The following is a 24,547-nucleotide window of genomic DNA, read 5'->3' as shown; positions in this document are numbered from 1 at the left end:
CACTGGTTTTGAAAAAAAGAAAGCTTCAATTTACAAAAGGAAATAAATCAGTTGTCTTCTATGGAAAGGTAAGAGATGTTTCCAAAGAAGCACATATGCAACCCTCTTGATTTTTTAATGTACAAGGATATGTTTGTTAACCCCTTGGGGAGATGTCTCTAATAGCAAAATCCTCACAATATTCTGTCTCTATCTGTTGCTATAACAGACTAGCAAGAACACTGGGGGGCTGACTGGTCCAGTATTTCTGGATTTGAGGTATTAAGTATAAATAGCTTAAGGAAGCAATCCTATGCTTCTGTGGAGGGCGCCTGGGAGGCTGCTGAATAACTTGAACCTTCCTCTCCATGACTAGAAAGGGAGGACCATGATCAGAGGCCTCACTGGTTCGACAAGCACAAAGCCCTGCTGCCACAGCTTATTTGTCCTCTGCTCAGAAGGCAGTAAAACAAAGCGAGTCATTACAGGAGCATGTCAGGGCAGATTGGGGGAGGCACTGGCTTTCCTGGATCCAAAGCTCCTCCATTTCCCAGAAATGCCTCGAGAACGCAGGAGTAACTATACCAGTTCTGGAGCTGGTATAGGTTATTTCCCCTCCCACTGGAAACAATGGGAGGGTTTTTCAAACAAAGGAATTGGTGAGGAAAAAAGAGGGAGGATTAGGTAAAAAGCCACCCACACAACTATATTTTGCCCTGTCTGGCATAAACCTGGTAGGGCTTTGGAAATGGAGGCTACTTCGCCCCTGAGTCTCCCCCGCGCTCCATGAACTTCGTAGGATTAATCTGTCCAGATAGTATTGCGGAATTATAGCACAAGTGGCAAACTGCATCTGGCTAATCCAGAATTCCTTCATGCTCCTTGAGCAGTTTCTACACATGGGTGGGGCTGCCCACCTGTCATATGACATCAGGTGATTTTCCTTTGCATCTCTAAGCGTGCTCCTGATTTTTCCTTTGCAGCTCTAGCTTAATACACTTCTAAGATCAAAAGGAAAACCCCAGAATTCAAGTTGTTGCTGCAAAAGAAGAAATGCATTCTTCCTTTAATCTGCCGCTTTTTAAAATTTGGCAGGGCAACAGAAAAAGATACCAAAGTGCCAAATTTTATCAGTGGCTGGAAAGGATGAATTGACTGTTCTCCTATTTATTCCTTTACATTTTAACCATGTGAATTTACCTGTCCCTCACCTGCTGTCACACGATGTCAGGTGCTGGACAGGTGGGCGTGGTTTAGACCAAACTCATGCCACATGTCAAAAGGAGAAGCCTGAAAGGCCTAATTAAGCCCATGGGTGAGCTGCTCCCCACCGCTGATAACTGATATGAAATGCCTGGAATTTCAGACAAAAATTATGACTATTTCACCTACCAGTCTGATAAGCTCTTCTTTGATAAGCCTGGTGATTTCTGCCTTTGCTTTCTGCACAGCCAATTCATTGGCACCTGAAAGCAGAAAGTAAACAAAAATTAAATCATCAAGGACGAAGCAAGCAAACAGAAGAATCACATTGTGTTGGTAGCCATGAAAGTGCTTCAGTAATGCAATAATTCGTATATTGTGACATTAAACCTACATTAAGTTTCATAATGTTATACACATACATATTCACATTACCAAGAAATTCAGCAAAAACAGCAAGAAGAAATTAGTGAACAATGGAACAAGCACCCTCATGTCGCCTTAAATCCATGGGGCTTGCATGGAGTTCCCACCAAAATTAATAACAAGGATATACGTATGGGAACGTGCTTCCCAGGGTTACATATTTAGTGAGTTTTGTATGTCTGAATAGCTACACAGGAGTGATGCATTTCTCTCTTTCTATAACATTACACCAAATTTAAAAGCCATTAAAATAGTTTAGGTCTATAACAGTGGCTTCCCATATGAACCTGCCTGCACACTTTGATTAAATAAGGGAAACCCTGCTCCATGTCCTGCTCCCAGCAGACACTGTGGGTGGTGATCTGAAAGGAGGCCTTCTCGATGATGGGCTGCAAAGGCCCCCAAAGAAAAAAGTGAGATGTGCCTGTAACTAAGAATTCAACATCCTGAAGTTACACTGGCAGCATCTTATGGCTATGGCCGACGGTGGTTAGATAAGAGCTAGGAAAAGAGGCTTGTAGAATCTTTTTTACCATCTTCCTTAAAAAATAAAAAAAGGTAAAGGATCCCTGACAGTTAAGTCCAGTCGCGAACGACTCTGGGGTTGCGGCGCTCATCTCACTTTACTGGTCGAGGGAGCCGACATTTGTCCGCAAACAGTTTTTCCGGGTCATGTGGCCAGCATGACTAAGCCGCTTCTGGCGAAACCAGAGCAGCGCACGGAAACACCATTTATCTTCCCACCTATTTATCTATTTGCACCTTGACGTGCTTTTGAACTGCTAGGTTGGCAGGAGCTGGGACCGTCACAGGGATTCAAACCGCCAACCTTCTGATCAGCAAGCCCAAGGCTCAGTGGTTTAGACCACATCGCCACCCACATCCCTTACCATCCTCCTAGCTGGAGCCAAAAGTAAAATGGTGGCTGCATCCCAAGAGCCCCATTTGCTGAGATGACCTGTACATGCAAGATGTGATACAAATTTGTATATGCCTTAGAGCTTGTTAAGTTCTTGGAGCTGGCCCTAATGTGGCTGCCCTCCCCATCACATGGAAACATCTGACAATATGGAAGATTCCTGCTCCAATAACTGAGGCTGCCAGGAGTGTCTGGTGTTGGTCTTAGAAGTAGAACAATGCAGTGGAGTGTGCTCACCCCCCCCTTCAGTTGAGAGAAAGAGAGGGAACAGGCCCTGTCTACCACTGACATTTCATCCTGCTACTGTATGGGCATTTTCGGTTGGGGAGGACAAACCTGAATCTACTCTGCTGTGTTACCCTGGTCAAGACTGGGTACTTGTTTTGCTCAAGCTTAAAAATGCCACCACTAGAAGCCCTGCACTTCCCCTTGCTTTTGACAAATCATTGCAAATATCTTTAGGTCAAGTCGCTGGCTGGTTGGTTGATGGGAAAGGTGGCTTGTAATGAGCTTCCACTGTAATGGAACACACATCCATTGTCCTTCGTCTCCAGGTGAACCAATGGGAAGTCCAGATGGCAGTATTTAAAAATGTAAAAGCTACTATTGTTCAACTTGCTCCTTTAATTTCTTCTTGTCAGCAATTTTGAACACTCTGGTCAAGAGTGAGCCCTCTGCTGGTGTGGGCACACAGGGAAATGTCAGACCATGTTGACTCCTGAAACTGCTCAATATTGCAGGTTTTCCACACCTCGTTGCAGATGTACCCTCCTGAATACGGGCTTGTGTCAAATCGACTATGTGGTTAATCACTACAGCCAATATTTGTGTCAATCACTTCTCCCACCACACTAAGAACAGCAGCACATATCACCTGCTGTGCCAACTTTTCTAGAACAAGGCAGAATTCCTCTTTTTTTGCCCTTTAAGACAGCAACAATAGATGTGTCTGGGTATCTTTTCACAGGACCACAAGTCACTTGACTTTCAATAATAATAATAATAATAATAATAATAATAATAATAATAATAATAATAATTTATACCCCGCCCATCTGGCTGGGTTTCCCCAGCCACTCTGGGCGGCTTCCAACAAAATATTAAATACAGTAGTCTATTAAACATTAAAAGCTTCCCTAAACAGGGCTGCCTTCAGATGTTTTCTAAAAGTCTGGTAGTTGTTTTTTTCTTTGACATCTGGTGGGAGGGCATTCCACAGGGTGGGTGCCACTACCGAGAAGGTCCTTTGCCTGGTTCCCTGTAACTTGGCTTCTCGCAGTGAGAGAACCGCCAGAAGGCGCTTAGTGTTGGACCTCAGTGTCTGGGTAGAACGATGGGGGTGGAGACGCTCTTTCAGGTATACTGGACTGAGGCCGTTTAGGGCTTTAAAGGTCAGCACCAACACTTTGAATTGTGGTGGGAGCCAATGTAGGTCTTTCAAGACCGGCGTTATGTGGTCTCGGCGGCCGCTCCCAGTCACCAGTCTAGCTGCCGCATTCTGGATTAATTGTAGTTTCTGGGTCACCTTCAAAGGTAGCCCCACATAGAGCACATTGCAGTAGTCCAAGCGAGAGACAACTAGAGCATGCACAACTCTGGCAAGACAGTCCGCGGGCAGATAGAGTCTCAGCCTGCATACCAGATGGAGCTGGTAAACAGCTGCCCTGGACACAGAATTGTTAGCCTAGTTAGCTGCAATGCTTGCTAAAAACACGCCCTATGTGGCATTCATTTTACATTCACCAGACAGCTGTAATGGGAGTTTTCCCATAACAACTGTTAGACTGTACTAAATATATTGTTTTAGTGGAAATGATTAGCAATACTCACTCTCAATGGCCAAGTAAATTTTTCGTTCTCCCTCCTTGGGCTCTTTGCCTGGAGGAAAGTATGTTCCTCTGATTGTAATGGCAGCTTCAGAATATTCACTTATTCTGTGCAGAGCTTCCTTTGATGTTACTTTCCACCTGGCAGTCTGTAAAACAAAAGAAGCAAAGAAAAGGAAAGATGCTAAGTATTAAATCTAAAAAGGCTAAGTGAAATTCTAAACAAAGGGACTTCACAGTAAGTAGCATAACAGAATGACCGGAAACCAGAAATGGGGAGATAGTGTAAGTGATTAATGCTTTGATATTTAGAATTTTAAAAAAATATTATAAATAACATGTTATAAAAAATACAAGCGCCATTTAATAGTTCTTTTCTCTCATCACTATGCAGGACAATTTTAAAAAGCTAAAAACTTCTTAATGTATCAGAAATAGTCTATATAAAACACTATCAGAAGACAGCTATATATATGTGCAAGCTTTCCTCAGATAATCTCTTATTTAAAAACCACCCTGGTGGAAGTGTAGTTTTGTTCATGAATGAAGTCTCTGCAGTGAGCTTCTGAAGTGTCTTTATGAGTTGGAAAGAAAAAATATTTGGCAGAATGTCAATGGATTATTAAGTGTGAATATAGTCGACATATTTTTAAAGTAATTTTCAAGACAACAAAAAATATATTGGTCAGTAAACAAAAAGTAAGGAAATCTTATTCAGTGGAAGAATATCTTTTTCAGTGTGAAAGTTTCAATCCTTCATTAAACCACAAATGCTGCTGACTAGTGAGAAAGTCCATAGTTGCACAGCAGCAGTTAAACAGTTGATAATATTAAGGATGGATAGGGCAATTAAGAACCTATGCTAGCAAGAAACTGTCTACTAGATTCCCAGCTAGAGCCCTGAGCTATCCAGCCACCATTGCAATATGAAGAATCCACCACCACAAAATCTTGCCTGTGGGAAATCATTGATCTCCAGTTCTTCCTCATATCTTTTAAAAGATTCATTTTGTCCGCCTTCCTGTTTTTCCTCCTCTTGTTTCTCTATGGGCACGTAATTCAGCTTGGCATTGATCTTCTCAGCCAGTTGTTCTGCAATGGTCTTTGCAGATACGGTTGGAGCCTGAATGGTGCCACCCCTCAGGATAGCATTTGTAGCTTGCTGCATCACATCCTGTAATAAGGTATTTTTTTAATAAAACAAAACAAATTTCAGAAACATACCACAGCACAAGGTAGTACAAGAATTTTATCAGAATATGAATGTTGTTTCATAACCATCTGTGCATATATATTCTAAACCTGCACAAATGAGACATCCCTATCACTGACTAATCCCAAGCCCCCTTGGATGTACAAACAAAACAAATGTTGAATTGAAACAAAGACAATATTATCCCAGGATAACTAATCATATAAATTCCCAGATGGGTAGCCATGCGAGCCTGTTGCAGCAAAAGCAGTTAAAAAGACTGGAAACAAAAATGCTTGTGGTACCTTAAAGGCTAACCAGTTTATTATTGAATAAGCTTTCATGGATGATGAACCATAAAAGTTTATGTCATAATAAATTTCTTAATTTTTAAAGTGCCATAAACTGCTATTTTTAATCATAAAAACGAGCCTTCAGACAGTCTTTGCATTCTAGTAACAACTATATATATAAGCACAGCACACCTCACATTAAAAATTGATACAATTATGAGCAGAACCATGCAGTCTTGGTGTTCAAAATTAAGCCTGAAATCAAACACAGTGTAGTCAGAAATGCACTAGCTATAATCCAGGTTACAGCAGATGTGACGTGCCCAGGTTTTGGAAGGAACTGCCAGAATAAATAATGCAGGCTAGGGCCACTGCTGTGACAATCTACAGATCTGCAGTACTGGATATATCTTTTATTTAGATAATAAACAACACAGTGTATTTTCCAAGAGTGATTTTGTTCATATATCGTTAGACCCTGAAATTTTAACAGTGGAGCTGCTCTCATTACAGACTTAAACTCATCAATACATTATCAACTGGGCAGGTCAGCTATGGGCCAAATTATAAGTGACTGGAGCAGCTACATGCATTCAAGTATGAAGCGGAACATCTGTCCTTTTTGAATTTTTATTTTATTTTATTTTTTGCACCTAGGAGTATATGCCAGTGAGGAGAGCTATTCTTTCCTTTGCCTGACACGGCTGGCTTCCTCTGCTGCAAGCATTTTTCTCCCCACTTCAGATATTAGAGTTGGCTGAGAGTGTTTTGAAGCAGTGGAGCACAAGGCAAAGTAAGGGATGGCCTAGCTTCCCTCATCCATGTACTCTTTTTTATGTCTGCCCAATTAAGGCATGAAAGTGAGACATATTCCTAAATAAACATGGCTGCCCCATCACATCAAGTTCGGCCTAACAAAACTAAAACAGCATTTTGCTACCAATTATGCTTTTAAATGAAAATGCTGAAAAGCATTAGCAGGCTCTTGTCTTTTGCACGGGTTTACATACAGGCATGTCTATAAACATGGCCTAAACTGTATTGTGTTGGCTTGTTTGCAGAATGAGCTTGGACTAACAGCTTTATAATAAGAGGAAAAGAATCTGGAACAGGATTAAGCACTTTCTCAAAACAGCTGCCCCCAAGTTATGACTCCCTTTCCTAGGTTGCAACTCTGTATAAGCAACCAAGTGGTGGAGATCCAAAAAGCCCAAGGGTTTCAGGATGCTTTTGTTCTACAAAAGAAAACAATGCTAGGCAAAAAACTGTATTTGTAACTCCTTTGTTCCAAACACTGCTGTTCCAGAAATCCACACCTGCATTTTCTGCATGCAATTAGTTGCATGCATCTTTGGGTTCTGGCCTAAGTTTGGAATGGGGTTTTACCCTAGTACAGTGGTACCTTGGGTTAAGAACTTAATTCGTTCTGGAGGTCAATTTCTGTTCTCATCCTGAAGCAAAGTTTTTAACCCAAGGTACTATTTCTGGGTTAATGGAGTCTGTAACCTGAAGCGTCTGTAACCCGAGGTACCACTGTACCATGAAATACCTTCTATGAGAAAAGCCCTCCGCTTCTTAGCAAAATGAACTCACCCCAAACATAAAATCCTAGGACCAATAGAATTGAAGAGATTACACCCAAAAGTAATATAAAATTAGTATGGTGATGTCTTTTACCAGTTAGTGATAATCTGACTGGCATGCTATTTATTCTCTGAATGATCCCAACCAGTCACTGATCATTCAACTAGCTGTTATAACTGGTTGCTCTTTTTTTTTTTTTGCTGTGACAAGAGGCTTTTCATATGTTTTTATTGCTCTGCTGCATTTATTTATTTATGATTGTAACTAAATTTTTACTGTTTAGTTTTATGTTATGACTGTTAGTTGCTCTGAGAGTCTGTGCTGAAAGAGCAGCAAATAAATTCTGTAGCATTTTAATGCCTCTGGTTACCTAGACAACTGAGCCAACACACTCTCTTGCAGTGCAGTGAAATTACCTCAGCATGCCAAGATAGGAAAAAGTGACTGAGGCGCTTCAGCAATGGGAATGCTCCCGATTTTACTGCACTGTGGCAGTTTCACTGCCACACAGCAAGGCAGCAATGCTCCCGATTTTACTGCACTGTGGCAGTTTCACTGCCACACAGCAAGGCAGGGAGCGTCCGCACAGCTGCCTCAGCAACCAGGGCATGTGTCATACTCCCCTCCCTGATAGTACTGTGGCGGCATGGCCAACACTGGCCATTATAGTATGATTCCCTCTATGTTCCTAGACCGGTTAGAGTAAGTCCGAGAAGATAGCTCAGACCAAAAAAATAAGTGCCAAAATATTGTTGCAGAGAAAAGAGATCCTGTTTAAGGTTTTCCGGGAACTTTGCATTAACTCCTGATTCTGGCATGTTCTCCACATTGCACACAAATAGTGGGCAAAATACTGCTCACCTAGGAAGTGGCTCATGCAGAGCAAAAAGTATATGAACAGTAACCCATTTTCAGATTAAAAAATTCCTTCCAGTAGCACCTTAAGTGACCAACTAAGTTTGTTATTGGTATGAGCTTTCGTGTGCATGCACACTTCTTCAGATACACTGAAGCAAAAGCCACCAGACCCTTATATTTTCAGATATTAACTTTATAGCTGAAATATGTTGGGCCTGTTTAGCATTAGTACATACATATTTATAGTACTGGTGCACTTTTTTCTTATCTCTTATTTTCCCTTTTCTATTTCCCTTGTTTTTTGGTCAACAAACATATTCCTTAATTTTATTTAATGTCCTCTGGGACTAAATCGGCACCTATTTTTTTGCTATCTATCCCAAACTGGGACTGAAGCGTTCATGAAAAAATGAGAATGACAAAAATGAGAAAATTCTTATTCAGTAATCATTGTTACTGAGCATGCTAACAGCCAACCACAAAAAAAAAACTGTTCATGCAGAAATACCATTCTACAAAGAACTTTTGTTTAAAAAGGCATATTTGCATATCAAATATGGTTAATGACTTTTTTTTAGGGACCTTGAAAAATTATTAAGGTATTTATAACTTTCATAGTTGCCCCAGTTACTGGCACTAATACTTTGAATTTCTGCATCAACAGTCACATCAAAAACACTTCAAATATTACCAACATATATGCAGTGGAACTTTTGGTTATCTGGACCTCCCATATATGAATTCCTTTTCATGCCCTGTGCCCTCTGCTCTGCTAACCAGGCCATCACATTCCTAGACTGCCCAGCAACATCTGGTTCTTCATCCCTGCTGTAGCAGCTATTCAAAATAAATACTTCACTCCTCACTTCTGGGATAGTTTCATATATAGAACCACAGAAATACATTAAAAGGGAATGTGAATTTTTTGCTTAACTTGGACTGTATGGTTTTGTGTCAATCAAAACTGAGCATTTTTTAATACAGAACTCTGTAAACAATGTCTACACCATTTTTTACCCCAGTGTAAATGTGTGTGTCTCTTAGGGTTGTCCAGATAATGAGAATTCTACTGGATGCAGTTGGCAACACATAACATATTCAATAAAAGTTTAGAAATGTTTGCTTTGTAAAGGAGGGTGACCTTAAATTGAAAAGAGACCAATACTTGTGCCTCGGCTCCAAGATTCTTCTGTGCATTGATTCTCAATGCCAATCTCTTAGCAATTTCTAACTTTTCTGCATTTCCTGCTGTTGGGGCAGGAACGTTAGATGTCCCGCCAGATGATGCCATGTCCTTTACTCTTTTCTTTGAATTGAACATACTTTCAATCTGCTCGTCAATCTATTGAAAAAGAAAAAAACAATGTAATTTCAAGTTTCTGGAAATTATGGTCAACTCTGTCAGTGGAAGCCCAGTGCAAGGGCTTTTCCTTTTGTAATGGGGCTTCTCCCATCTCCTCCCCCTGTGTGACCCCCACTATTGGCTCTGGGGGGAGGTCAGAACCCCCCAGAAAAGCACACAGTGTAGGCAGGATTGTTCCATCTGATGTGTGCAACGCCAAATTCCACCTATTATATGAATAAAAGCAAAAATCAGTCTCTGAAATAATTGGGCCTGGGGTGTTGACAGTCTCATTTTGAGTGAAAGGCAATAGAAAAATCATCAAAACTTGAAAACCATGCCTGACCTTATAAACAGTTTCAAGAAAAGCAGATAAATTAGTTCATTGCAGAAAAAAAACAATGAGGAGCCTTGTGACTCACTGAAGGGTATCAAATTTCTTATGACATACAGCTGTCATGGACCAAAATCTACTCCATCAAAATGTATCTGATGAAGTGGACTGGACTTTAGCCCACAAATGTTTACGTATAATAAATCTGTTAGTCTTCAAGGTCTCACAAGGTTCTTTGTTATAAACAGCGGGTAACATCCAGTGATGTCTGCCCATCTCTGCAAGGGACTTCACTTGTGTAACATGACTTCCCTTCCTTTCCTCAACCCTGAAGCCCCCCACATGTCCCCAAATCTGATCCAGCGGATCTGACAATCTTTTGGAGTGAAGCCTGGGAGCTCCCAGGGGCCTACAAAAGGTGAAGACAGGAAACTCCTGCTGCACGAGGGGATGTCCCCTTGTGCAAGGTTGGATGCCATCCAGTATTCAGTTTCCATTTAATGTAAAGAGTATGAAGCATCTGAATGCCAAAAATCCTTTTAATTGTATATTAAAAGGAAATTCAGCTAACAAGCAACCATGTTTTTGTGAAATCAATCCGAACAGAAGCAGAAAGAGCAAGTCACAATTCTGTAGTTACTATGTATGTAACTGAAAAAAATGCTATACTAAAAAGTAAATTTAAATACTTACTGAAACTGCCGTATCTTCATCATCTGAATCTTGCAAGCCAAGTGCAGCTTTTTGTAATTTCTTCCGCTCATTAGCCAAAGCCTCCTCAGTTTCATCAAACTTGAATCCTTTCCCAGAAAACCCGCTGCTCTTCTTAATTGTTTTCCCCTCCTAAAAGGCAAATCTCCTTGTTCAGAAGTCATTTCCACAATATAAAAATTCCAACTTAGCTTTTAACATGTCTATTGCAAATATTTCTATACTTGTTTATGTTAATGAATGGGGGAGCTGATGCTACTAAAGTGCTGCTAAGCACTCACAACACATAATGCAGGTAGAAAAATTCCATATGCAGAAAAAGTCCAAATGTAGAAACAAAAAAGCAGATTTAACAGTATCACACATAAAATAGAAATATATTTCACCTTAAAAAATAACTACCTGTGGAACAAAAAGAACAAATCCACTGAACCCTTATTCTTTTTTAGATATTTCCATGCACACCCAAGCAGCATTTTAACGAAAAACTAAAAAATGAAACTGCAATGCTTTTCAGCCTATAAATCGAGGCACGATGTACATATGCGGCAAAATGGAAGGGACAATAGATAACACCACTTCAAGCTGCAGGTAGGGGGTGGGTGCTATTTTTTATTGCTCCTTATGTATAAAACTTCCTAGAAGTAAAAACTAAAACACAAACACAGAGCACCCCCTTTTCTAGGTTTCTACTAGTGAGAAGTTGTTGCACAAAAAAAGCACTCAAAAATGCCATCACCAAACCAGCAGCCTGAAGTAAACTACATTCTTTTACCTCCTTCTCATTATATTATTACCAGGCCTAACTCTACAGCATGGCCTACAAACTTTAAAAGTACAGCTTGGATTCAAAAAGCAAAAAGAACAAAGCTCCTGCAAACAAGGACACAGAGTGCTCAAACAGGCAGGCTCTATGGCAAGCCTCAAGCTACTGTTTGCTTTCTCAGAAAAACATATTTGGATTAGTTTCACTTTTCTCTCCCAACACTCAAAGTGGGAGGTGTTCTTGAGCAGAAGACACTTTGGCTCCAGCCCCACAAAAGCCACGTTAAAACTATGTCCCAACAAGTGCCCATCTGAAGCCTATTTAACAACTGTTTTGTCTTTGCACAAACATTATCAGACAACGGAAAAGTGGATTACTTACAGCCTTCTGCTGATCTTTGAAGTCGGTCCAAAGCTTCTCCAGCTCAGGAGGAACTGGATTACTTGACAACTCCAAAGCTTTAATTATATCACCAGCATACCGTGCTTGATCTTCAGTAATGAAGGTATAGGCATAACCCTGTTAATAAAATATTATGTATAAACTTTGGGAGCAGTTATATTTTAGGACACAGCAACCCACCAAGCTAATGTGAAGAACTTAATTCACTGTTTGGGGGCAACCAAATATATAACAAATAGGGCAACAGATAAGAAGAGCAATCACAAGACACCAGTCTGTTTTAATCTTGTAGCGACGTCTTGACCCACAGGTGAATCAATGGGAATGTAGTCACTGACTTCCGTGGTATCACAGTTCTTTTGCTAATGTTTCCACAGGACCTGACAACACTCTAGGATTGACTTTTAGCTTTTTTTAAAAGCAAGAGACAGGGGGCAGCATCCAACAAGTCAAACCTTTGTGTGTTCAACAGCCCACTCATCAACTCCAGACAGTTGGGGGGGAGTCTAGAGAAGTTTGCGGGGGGGGGGGACAGAAGATCTGTTGCACCAGCAGAATCCCACTAGCATAGCACTGGAAGCAACCTAGAATTTACATTTTTAAGTCTTAATTTTATCTTTCTACATTTCAGTTATAAAAAGGTCTTCTTTAAAAAATAACCTCATTTAAAAAGAAACTAGAACAATGCAAACATATGCTGTACATAGACATTATCCATAGTTCAGTGCAACATGAATTAGCATGCTAATTTGTTCCAGGACTGCAGTGATCTTACTGTACCTGCATATGAATATGGTTGCCTTGAAGCAGACATAATTCTGAAGTACAAAACTGGTGTGGGATGCATGGCCAAAAGAATTTGAATTATGCCTTGAGGTTACACAATGGCTTTATATAGTTACAAACCAATACAAGATTACAGTATTATCATTATCATCTTCTGATCTGAGTGATCAGTTAGAACGCATGCTTGTTCAGAAAACATGAATGTCAAAATGAACTTCCTGCTGATTTAAATCATAACTTAGATAAGATTTAATATAGGTAAAGGGACCCCTGACCGTTAGGTCCAGTCATGGCCGACTCTGGGGTTGCATGCTCATCTCGCTCTATAGGCCAAGGGAACCGGCGTTTGTCCGCAGACAGGTTCCGGGTCATGTGGCCAACATGACTAAGCCGCTTCTGGCGAACCAGAGCAGCGCATGGAAACGCCGTTTACCTTCCTGCCGAAGTGGTACCTATTTATTTACTTGCACTTTGACGTGCTTTCGAACTGCTAGGTTGGCAGGAGCTGGGACCGAGCAATGGGAGCTCACCCCGTCGTGGGGATTCAAACCGCCGACCTTCTGATTGGCAAGTCCTAGGCTCTGTGGTTTAATCCACAGCGCCACCCGCAACCCTAGATTTAAAATAGCCTTTATTTAAAACTGATCCACCTGCAGTGTTCTACAAATTCTCTACCTCATCTGTATCAGAGTACCATTTTTAGCAGTTTATTTATAAAAAATATTGCATACATACTTTGTTGCCTGCTCGTCCAGTTCTGCCTGCTCTGTGCACATAATCCTCATAATGATTGGGGCAGCTGTAGTTGACTACAAGCATAAGATGTTTTACATCAAGACCTCGGGCTGCCACGGATGTGGCCACAAGAAGCTTGCACACTCCACTCTTAAAATCATTGATTATGCTATCTCTGTCATACTGGTCAATACCTGTGGACGACACATAATACAGATGTTGAGAAATGACATTATTCAGGTTTCATTACTCTAGATGTAATGACTGAATAATGTCCATTACCTCCATGAAGAGACAGGCAGGGATAAGAGGCTCTCATTAAGTCTTTCAGCAATCCATCAGCATGTTCTTGTTTATCTACAAATATAATGACAGCTCCTTGTTCCTGATAATGTCCCAATAATTCAAGTAACTTCAAAAACTTGTTCTCCTCCTCTATGACAATCTGAAAGAACAACATAGTTTAAGGAGACAGCATCTCACGGGTAATTGCTTAAATTGGCTTCCAGTGATACTGGAAGTAAAAATCAAGTATGTCAATATACAGTTCTCTTCCATCTCAACTCTATGATTCTTGCTTTAATTTTGATAGTGCAAATTGCTAAATTTTGCAAGAAAAACTACAGCTGCATCTAAGGAAGTGGGTCAAGGCTCTGCTCTTCTTCTCTTGCTTTTGGGAGTTGGGGAGTCACCCTGCTATGAAAGAAGTACAAGAAAGAGCTGTGCTGCTAGGAAGCTCCCATTACATATAAGCTTCCTGGCACAACAGTTCATAGACTGTGGATACAAATAGTAACATTGGTCGAAGGAAAAATAAATAATATCCTTGGTATAAGGAAAAATAAATCTCACTACTGTAAGATATTTTTGTCACTAGCCAAAGCCATGTAAGACAAGGATAAACATAATCACTATTCCCTACTTTGTAAAGTGAATGTATTTTAGAGGTCTATTTTTTTTCAAAACAATCCAGAGCTGAAGCCTTCTTGGATGTATAGTTTTGTATGTACAACTGAGTTTTGAGCAGTTTGTTGCAAATGCAGCAGATGTATTCCTGAAACTTACCACTTTTTGTTCCACATCAGAGCAGACGACACTTCTACCACCAACTTGGACTTCTATTGGCTTGCTTAATATTCGACGAGCTAAAGCCTCCATGGCTCTAGGGAAGGTAGCAGAGAACATAACAGTCTGGCGATCAGGTCTCACATTGTCTACAATGCGCATAACCTAAAGCAAGTTCAAAGGGAAGGTTAACACCACAATTCTCCAAATCAAATTACTTGCATCTTAGCTCATGCAATACAATGCAAAACCTTACATAGACAGTTCTGGGAAACATTTTAGTAACCAAACATTTTTGCAAAAGCCTATGGAACATAGCAGGCATAGGCAAACTCAGCCCTCCAGATGTTTTGGAACTACAACTCCCATGATCACTAGCTAACAAGATCAGTGGTCAGGGATGATGGGAATTGTAGTCCCAAAACACCTGGAGGGCTGAGATTGCCTATGCCTGGTTTACCCCAACACTTTACATTGGTTGTACAAATACTCAAATAGCAATATGCTCTCAGTGCTTTTTCATTTACTGAAAGAAAATTGTAATTGGAAAGCAAGTGAATATTGGGGACATTGTTTACTGTTGGGCATGTGACAATCTCCTATAAGGATTATTTTTGCATGTCTACTTCTGTACAAATTCTGCAACAAAAAGTGCAGAACAACCCCCCTGCATTCTACAGGAAAGAAACTTCTGTGTCTAAATTAGTGGTGGCTAATATTTCTGATAAGTTTGCCACAAGCATAAGCCTTCTAGAGTTTCTTAAATACATCCCTTTTGTTGTTGCCTGATGCTATTTTGTATATAGTCTACTGAACTGGGGAGCAGGCAGCACTATAGGGCTAAGTATGTGCCAGCCAAGCCTGTGAACTTTCCAGGCACCCATTTCAGATTACTCAAGTATGTTCTAAACAATGGATGGAAGAACTATTTTTGTCTTGGGAGCTGAAATCACTTTTAGGCATCTTTCAGAGGCCACATGGGCAAGGGCAGAGGTAACGATGGGCAGAACAAATATTAATTTTGCTTTTTACAGCAAACTAGTTTCTACACCTGTTTACACATCCTTCTCTATCTTTCATCCAGCCAAGCAAGTAGCATTATTAGTGTTCAAGGACAAACTGAGACTAGGCAAAACACTCAAGGATGGTGCAAAGCAGAGCCAGGATGTGGTTTAGGGAGAGTTCCAAGGACCAGATAGAAAGACCTGAAGGGTTGCAATGTGGCCCAAGGTCTGAACTAAAAAGACACACATAACTTCTTCCAACTCCTACAATACAATTATTCTAAGTCTAGTAGTTTCCCATTCTCACCTGAGGCTCAAAGCCCATGTCAAACATTCTATCAGCTTCATCAAGGACAACATATGTCACTCTCCGAAGATTTGTCACTCGACCTATGAAAAGGCGAGAGAAAAATAAAGAGAAACAAGAATAAATCTAAAGGCCATTTTTCTTCAACAGCAAATGTAAATAAAATGGTACATATTCTGACTACTGGCTAAACAAACATTAAACGTTATATTTATTTTAGAAAAGCAATTTGCTAAATGCCTTATCTCTTGCTCCACTGACATTTTGGCAATTGTGTACTGATGCACAAGGCCCATTATTTTGTCAAACTCCTCTCTTGCATACCAGTACAGGGCCAGAAGAACCTGTAAAATTCAGAAAACAGCCCTCACCAAAACACATCATAAAACTAAGACTGAGGTGAAGCAACGAGCCACATCAGCCACTATCTGTGAGCGCCACCTAGAAAAAAACATATTAGAGATTACAGCGCATGTGTGGAAGGCAAAGTTCAAGAGCTAACTGAAGAAGCCCCAAAAAAGCCTCTACATAGATTATTATTTGAAATATTTAGGATGGGTGAAAGTAACCACAAAGAAGACAAAAGTTTTATCACTGGTTTTTTTTTTCTCGTCAGAAGCAGCACCTCTCACACTGATTTGAAGATAAGGAGAATCATCTAGACAGCAACTAACAACAAGAATTTTATAAGCCCCATTTTGCATACCTTCAGACACACCTTAACACTTATAATTTAGTCTTTAAAAAGCTACCCCAATTGTAGTGGCAAATGGGCCTATGCATAGTATGTCTTTTGTCTTATTTTATGGTCTAAACTCAAAGAATTTGTCTTTAAAAATAAATCACAACAGATTCCTTCAGAAGTGCCAATACAAAAGGCACTTGAAGCTAAACTTAAATGTTGTACACAGTAGCAATTCTACATTATATCACTGAACTGAAGAACCCCCATATGTAAGTAGAACACACTGCCCTACACACATTGCATATGCAATTTGTGGGTTCCCCCCTCCATTAGCAGCAACATCCTAAGCCCTCCCCCCACCACACTAGGGGGTCATGAATCAGTGTGAAGCACAGGGTGTGGATGAAAAAATAAGGGGTGGGGTCAGAAAACACATACACACCCTGCATTTGTGGTAGTGCTGTCCACTTGGGATTTTAGGATCTAATCTCATGTGATTCGGAATTACATGAGAGCAGATTGAGTTTTAACAACAAAACCCTTAAACACTTAAAACTAGGGAAGAATTGAAATGTCTAAAACCCGCAGGTATTGCTGCTTCTATATGCTGTAAAGGGAATGGGTAAGGCAGGAAAAACCCTACCCAACCTCCTCTGAACATGGGAAGAGCAGAACCCTGACATGAAGTTTGGGGGACATTAAAATCTAAGAAAGCATGGAACTTTCTCCACAGCATAGGGGTTATGCACTCCACCACAAGCTCCCTTCCAGGTGATTCTTTAATTCTGCAGATCCCTAGGTTACTTCCACCTCAATCATCAATTATGATCTGAATTTCTCAACTACTTATTTGGATGCTGGACTGAGTTACACACAAGGGGAGGAACACACAATTTAGCTATTTTGAAGCAAGGATATTGCTTTAAAGAAAAGCTGTTTTAATGTGGCTTTTAAGGTAGCTAATTTAAACGGATAAAAGGTAAATCTCCTCCTTCAGGACTAAATACACATGTTATTATCCCATTTTAATTGGCAGAATTTTCATTATTTATTCAGCTCCTAAAAGTGTACATTGCTTGGGAACTGCAATGATGTACCTACCTTTGATGGCTTAAGTCTTGGAAGCCCAGTTCTATAATTCTTGAAGGAACTTTTCCCACAGAAGTCAAATGTCAACAGTTTAGTAGAGGTTTTGAAGTACAATATTTAAGCAAATCAAACATTATTTGACAAGCATGCAATACGGAAATAAAAAGCATTTTAAAGCTGCAATATCTCTGTTTAGTATATTGAGTTGTACTGAGACGAAAAACTTACGATACATGGGAGAAATTTCATGTTTTTGTTGAAAATGAATTGTGGATTTACTTCAATTTAGAAATGTGCAGCTATATTTCCTTCAACTAAAGTTAATTACTATGTTGCATTAATGTCAACAAGCATCAGACAGGCAGCATAACTTCAAATTAAGAAACCGTAATCCTAAGTAAGCCAATTTTGAAGTTGATATATAAATCTAAAATGCATGTACTTGTTCTAAGAAATTCTTAAGAGTTACTGTCCTTCACTTATAAGACCCACATCTAAAAGTTATTGGAAAGAACCATTTTTATAACTGTATTCACGATATCTGATATCACAGCTTCAAGAAATACATAACTTCCAGAATTCCATTTATGAATAAAATGTTCCATTTATTTATCATTAAAGAAAATCATTAAATGAAAGTCTCTTCTTACCATTGTTAGCTGCCAACATGTCAATCATGCGGCCAGGTGTGCAAACGATTATTTCAGCACCCCTTTTCAGTTCAGCAATCTGGTTATAAAATAAGTTGAGGAAAATTAAAATATATAACACTTATGGTATTATCAGCAACCCTTAAGCAATTTATTCTACTCATCACTGATTTAGTACCAATTCCCTCAGCTGTAAACATTAAAGGTTGGGGGTACTATTCCCCTGCAACATCTGACGGGCTCATTTTTTGTCAGTTAAAACAAATCAAAACATAGTAAGATGCTTGCAAATACCTTACTTACTATGGTGTCCCACAAAGATTAATCTGCAGTTGGCTAGCTCAGGGCGGCCTTTTGTTTATAGAAGGCAAAGTCTGCATCCAACCTATTGTAATTTAAATTGCCTTGGGTGGTATCCAGCTTTTACTGTAGAATCAGTGAAATTAATGGAGCTAACTTAGCCATAATTTCAATGGGTCTATTCCAAATAAAACTTAGTTGAATACTGCGCTCTTGTTATGCGGCAGAGTTTAGACTCAATACATTCCATTTCTTGTGAATTATTAAGTGTGGAATGTCCCAAATATGCCGCTGGGAAACTCCCAATTACTATCTACCGTATTTTTCCTCCCATAGGACGCACCTAGTTTTTTGGGGGGGAAATAAAGGAAAAAAATTTTTCCTTTATTTCCCCCCCAAAACCAGGTCGGGGAAACCGAACCAGGTCGAGGAACAGCGGGATAGCGGCGCTGCGCCTCCCTGCTGTCCCCCAAGCTTGTGGGGCTGGCCGATGTCTGCCCGGCACATGGGGCGCTGCCCGGCTTCAGGGCGCCCTTCGCGCCGGGTGGCAGGCTGCTATCCGCAGTGTGGGGAGCCCTGCGGGGAACTCCTGCAGGGCTCCCCACGCTGCGGATGTCTGCCCGGCGCAAGGGGCGCTCTGCTTCAGGGCACTCCTCGTGCCGGGCGGCAGGCTGCTATCCGCAGCCTGGGGCTCCCCATGCTGCGGATGTCTGCCCGGCGCGAGGGGCGCTCTGCTTCAGGGTGCCCTTCACGCCGGGCGGCAGGCTGCTATCCGCAGCGTGGGGAGCCCTGCGGGGAACTCCCGCAGGGCTGCCTAGGCTGTGGATGTGTTCCCAAAGCGCCGGGCGCTCTGCTTTCAGCGCGCCTGGCGCTCCGGGAAGCAGGCTGCTGTCCGCAGCCTAGACAGCCCTGCGGGAGTTCCCCCTCACCAACCCCTCTCGCTCTCCAGGCTTCAGGAAGACATCCACAGCCTAGGCAGCCCTGCGGGAGTTCCCGCAGGGCTGCCTAGGCTGTGGATGTGTTCCTGAAGCGCCGGGCGCTCTGCTTTCAGCACGCCTGGCGCTGCGGGAAGCAGGCTGCTATCTGCAGCCTAGACAGCCCTGTGGGAACTCCCGCAGGGCTGCCTAGGCTGTGGATGTCTTCCTGAAGCCTGGAGAGTGAGAGGGGTTGGTGCGCACCGACCCCTCTTGCTCTCCAAGCTTCAGCGAAAGCCTGCATTCGCACCATAGGACGCACCCAGATTTCCCCTTCATTTTTGGAGGGGGAAAAGTGCGTCCTATAGGGCGAAAAATACGGTAAATTGTGAAAGCAACTCTGCAGTCAAAACAACAGCTGTGGGTTCAACAACAAAACTTAAAGTTCTTAAAATTTTTACCAGAATAGGAACATATTCAGTTTCATACATCTGTAGAGTTGGCAGAAACCATAAAGGTCATCTAGTCCAACCCCCTGCAAGCAATGCAAGAATCTTTTGCCCAATCTTTTGCTTGAACCCATGACCCAGAGATTAAGAGTCTCATGTTCTACCTACTGAGCTACTAAGATGGTGATTTTGAAATCCTTCAGCAAAAAGCCCCCTTTGCTAATGTATGCATCAGAGAAGAAACAGGACCCCCCCCCCGCCCCGGTGGGTGTCCTGTCCCTCTTGGGGTGGGTGTAGTGTGGAATAGCCATGGAAGGCTGCTGCAAGAGCAGAGCCCAGCTCATGCCTCTATGGAACCAAAATAGTAACCTTCGTATTCTCTCTAAATTAAACAACTCTTACAGAGAAGCAACTTGAAACCTAAAAAAGAAAAAGCATCCAAACAAGTTCTGCACCGATAGCAATACAAATCAAGACACTATGAATAGAGAGACAAGATTTATATGTACCTGTTCACTTATTCCTGTTCCTCCATATACACATACAACTCTAACCCCAAGTGTCTTTGAGAACTTCTTGCACTCCTTTGTAATTTGTAAAGCCAGCTCTCGAGTAGGAGTCATAATAACAGCTGAAAAGAACAAAGCAGTGTAATCACAAAAATCCTGACTCTTTACTCATAAACAAATCTCACCATTTTCAGCACCTTACTTCCAACACATGCTTAGAAGGTAGCGAGATTTCCTTCCACAAAAGAAATCCAATTTCTAGATTGACACAATTTTCTTTTGTGAGAGAAATCTAATATGTCACAGTAATCGGTATTTTATAGATGTATAGGATTTTATGTACAATATAAAAGTGTTTAAAGAAACAAGGTAAATATGAATTTCATCCAATTTCTTCCCATTAAGCCACGAACTTGCTTTTTTTAGATAACAAATTGGCAAAGCTCTAGCTTGGTGGCTTACAGGCACATTCAGACAACCATCCTTTGCATTTTGTTTCAGTTTTGTTCCTCATTTTGCTGCACATTTCCTGCTGTGCTCCTTTCTCCTTTGAACTGCAACCTGGTGCTTTTCCTTAGTAAATCCTGAAGTTGCTTAGTAGCACCCAGTACCTCAATATATATGAGGCGGTGTTTGGGAAGAAAGATTGGGGAGGGAAGGAAACTTGAGGATGGCTCCATAAACTAACCCACACATATTCTGCTAGAAGAAATTAACATTTAAGAAACACCTGCAACACAGAAGCAAAGCATATCCTGTATTGTCTTCCCCTCCGCCTGGCAAGGAGAACAGTTACCAAATTTAATAGTGAAATTATAACTATATAGCACAAGCAGGTATTTCCTTTCATAGTTCACTTCCAGTTCATGGTTGATCCATTAAATTAATTATTAACCTGCACACAAACAGCAAGGCATTAAAAAGAATGTTGCTATCATGTACCTATTGGACCCTCTCCTTCTTCCAGTGGTCTCTGATCCATGATGTGCCTGAACATGGGCAATAGAAAAGCAATAGTCTTTCCACTTCCTGTTTTAGCAATGCCAATTAAATCACGTCCACCCATAATTGCAGGTATAGCCTGGGCTTGGATAGGGGTGGGCTTCTCATAGCCATGCCTTAAAGGAAATCAGAGATTGTATGTTAAGAACCTGAACTTTCTATTATGCACATTTTTTAAAAAAAATTACAGAGTCAAAATTATTAATTGAAATTAAAATACATCGCAACATATATATGATTAGTGAACAAGTGACACTAAATAATTAAGTTACCTGTAGCTACCCTGAAATCTTGAATTTGAATGCCCTTGTTAGATAATTTCTTTTACACAGACCCACATGGTAACTGTGTACTGCAAAGAAATAACTACCAAACTTTTAGAAGACATCTGAAGGCAGGCCTGTTTAGGGAAGCTTTTAATGTTTAATAGGTTATTGTATTTTAGTGTTTTGTTGGAAGCCGCCCACAGTGGCTGGGGAAACCCAGCCAGATGGGCAGGGTATAAATAAATTATTTATTATTATTATTATTATTATTATTATTATTATTATTATTATTAACAGTACAAGTCAGAAAGCAAAGACACAAGGAGAATTCATATACACTTCAAGACATGCATGCTTCATTTTGCTGTTGTTCACTTACTTTTTCATGGAACTCAAGATTTTCATAGAAATACCACACTGTACCCAGGTTTTAATTGGCTTAGGACATCCTTTACCCTTGACTATAATTCCTTCCATTTCCAGCCTATATGCATTCACCTCTGAAACACAATCCAGATTAGCATACTGATTAACTTATCCACATAAATCAATGCCCTCTTGTAAGATATTCTCTGCACATATGATATTATTGACCTCTGCAGCAATGTTTTTGATAAAGCATATTGAGATTTCCAATAAGCTTTCTATGTTGTAAGCATGACTACAAAAGACAGTGTTATGCATTAATATAGGCATTAATATATGTTGATGACTCTCTTTTCCTAACACAGTAAGCTTACAACTTATGCGTAATTAACTTGTGTACATTCAGCTTTAAGCACTTGGAGAAAAAGAAAAAAATTAAAAGTGGGGAAGGGTGTGGGTGTTCAGGAGAAAAGAATTTGGCAATCCCACCAACATTGTACCCAATGCGTTTAGACTATATACAAAATTGGCTGTATATGCACTATATACAAAATAGTGCAATCCCCAGAATGTAGCCCCACGTAAGCGTGAATGCTTACTGTATGCCAGGTATCTCCCTATTTTTATCCATGGTCATCTGAAATGCAACAGCTCTGAAACTAGAGTTACTACTACTTTGTCGGTTGTTATTACCTTCCTGAGTCATCTTAGCCAGCTCTGGGACTTCAACATAGAAGTTTTTCCTGTAGGGCTCATATTCAATCTTCCCATGATCCACTGGTTCCAGCAATTTCCTATGTTTGGTCTGGTACCCTGTCAGTGCAGTCTGGAGATCTACTTCCTCCTCTTCAGAAGAATACTGTTGAGTTATAAAATCACAAAAGCCAAACATTCAGGCAAAGTAATATTCAGGCAAAATCTGCTTTCTGCAGAGCATGTTTACCTTACCTTGCTAACTGAAAGTTATACTAAGAGCAGTCTAGGGCTGGGCAATAACTGCTTTCCAATATAGCAATATATCACCAGCTAAACATCATGGTATATCACAATATCTGAAATAAGGAAATATGCAGAAGCGAACAGGACACTGTCCTAGCAACTGCTACTACTTACAGGTCTAAAACTGATAAATGATGATATTATCAATCACCTCATGGCCACTTTCAGCAGCAGGAAAGCCAAAATTCATCCAAATTTTTGGTTTGGGACTTGGCAAATGGTGGTACTCAGGACAATCCAAAGAATGGTGATGAGTCATAGTGAAAAGAAATAATCTGGGACTGCCAGACTGCCAGCAGGCCTTCTAGGTGGCACTCTTCCCTGACACAGAGGCAGCAGCAGCCTGGCAGTGGCAAAATCAACAACCGGGGGGGGGGGCAGTAGCCACAGCAGCCTGGCAGCAGTGGCACAATAATCAGCAGCCTGAGAAGCCTTGTCATGGCGGTGGGCAGCAGCAGCGACAGCAGCCTGCGAGGCCTTGTCGAGGTGGCGTCAGTAGTAGTGGCCTTCAATGCCTTGCCACAGTGGCAAAAGCGGCAACGCCCTGCAAGCCTTTCTCATGGCGGTGGCGGCAGCAGTGGCCTGTGAGGCCTTGCAGTGGTGGCAGGAGACGCTAGCAGAAGCAGAGGTGGCCTGCAAGGCCTTGCTGAGGCAGGCTGCCACAGCTTCTACCACCACCTCCCACTACCGCCAGGAGGATTTGCAGGCCGCCACCACTTCTTTCCACCATGGCGAGGCCTTGTAAGCCCCCACTACTATTGCTGCCCTCTTCTGTTGCCACCATAAGGCCTTGCAAGATGCTTATCCTAATCCTTCTTACTTCTAATTATTATCAGAGACTCTGCAGTTCTGAAACTATAAATCTCAAAAGGAAGGTATTAAGACTTAAGTATAGGCAAATGCCATTATATTTCACAACGCCTATGGCAACTCTTCATTTTTTCCTGTGGGAAATATACAGTTTTGCATATAGATTGGTAAACACCACAAAACTGGGTTACATACATAGTTAAAACAAACTATTTTCTAAAATCTATAAACTTGATAGGGGATTTCATATGGCAAAATAAACAATTTGGCATGTTGTAATTACCTCCATTGCATCTTGGTCATTCACCATAAGTTCTCCTTTCTTCTTTTCTGTTTCTGGAGATGCTTTTTTGGTTTTCACCACTGTTACTACTTTAGTAACTGTTGGCCCAGATTTCTTTAAAAAGAAAAGGTCATAAACATTAGAAATTTTACAAGCCATCCTACTAGCAAACCCTATAGAGTACTAGTTTTGATCTCATATATTTCAGATTTAATGCACATATACTATTTTAAGACCTGAACATGATTTTTTAAAATTTACCTTTTCACTTCCACCTCCACCTCCACCTTTTACACTTCTCATATTGAACTTCTTAACCTCTTCTTTCACTTCTTCCATATATGCATCTAATGGATCAAGTTCTTCATCTTCAATCTCATTACCTTCCTTTTCCCCTTCTGCAGTTTCTTCATCATCATCTAATGCAAAAAGAGATTTTAACAGTATTTAATACCATTCTGAGATACAAGAAGTGTGTACAATTACAATTCAT

General features: G+C 40.8%; 1 protein-coding gene across 4 annotated transcripts in view; it reads right to left on the bottom strand.

Moving 5' to 3' along the window:
- Positions 1–24,547, bottom strand: part of DDX46 (DEAD-box helicase 46) — a 37,470-nt gene that overhangs the window by 1,894 nt on the left and 11,029 nt on the right. For 2 of the 4 annotated variants that reach the window (XM_081893160.1, XM_081893162.1), the window contains exons 7-23: positions 24,316–24,473; positions 24,055–24,168; positions 22,656–22,821; positions 21,976–22,096; positions 21,271–21,446; positions 20,329–20,450; positions 18,157–18,235; positions 15,733–15,815; positions 14,422–14,586; positions 13,639–13,801; positions 13,357–13,550; positions 11,815–11,952; positions 10,650–10,799; positions 9,422–9,622; positions 5,309–5,527; positions 4,358–4,502; positions 1,372–1,445 (exon numbers count right to left, since the gene is read on the bottom strand). In XM_081893160.1, the coding sequence (XP_081749286.1) occupies positions 1,372–1,445; positions 4,358–4,502; positions 5,309–5,527; positions 9,422–9,622; positions 10,650–10,799; positions 11,815–11,952; positions 13,357–13,550; positions 13,639–13,801; positions 14,422–14,586; positions 15,733–15,815; positions 18,157–18,235; positions 20,329–20,450; positions 21,271–21,446; positions 21,976–22,096; positions 22,656–22,821; positions 24,055–24,168; positions 24,316–24,473 (2,468 nt within the window). The remainder of the gene's footprint in view (positions 1–1,371; positions 1,446–4,357; positions 4,503–5,308; positions 5,528–9,421; positions 9,623–10,649; positions 10,800–11,814; positions 11,953–13,356; positions 13,551–13,638; positions 13,802–14,421; positions 14,587–15,732; positions 15,816–18,156; positions 18,236–20,328; positions 20,451–21,270; positions 21,447–21,975; positions 22,097–22,655; positions 22,822–24,054; positions 24,169–24,315; positions 24,474–24,547) is intronic. The other 2 variants (XM_081893161.1, XM_081893163.1) reach the window with 1 other exon arrangement.

This window comes from Podarcis melisellensis, assembly GCF_964234715.1.
Source record: "Podarcis melisellensis genome assembly, chromosome: 2".
NCBI lineage: Eukaryota > Metazoa > Chordata > Lepidosauria > Squamata > Lacertidae > Podarcis > Podarcis melisellensis.
This window is presented reverse-complemented; position numbering and strand designations above follow the sequence as displayed.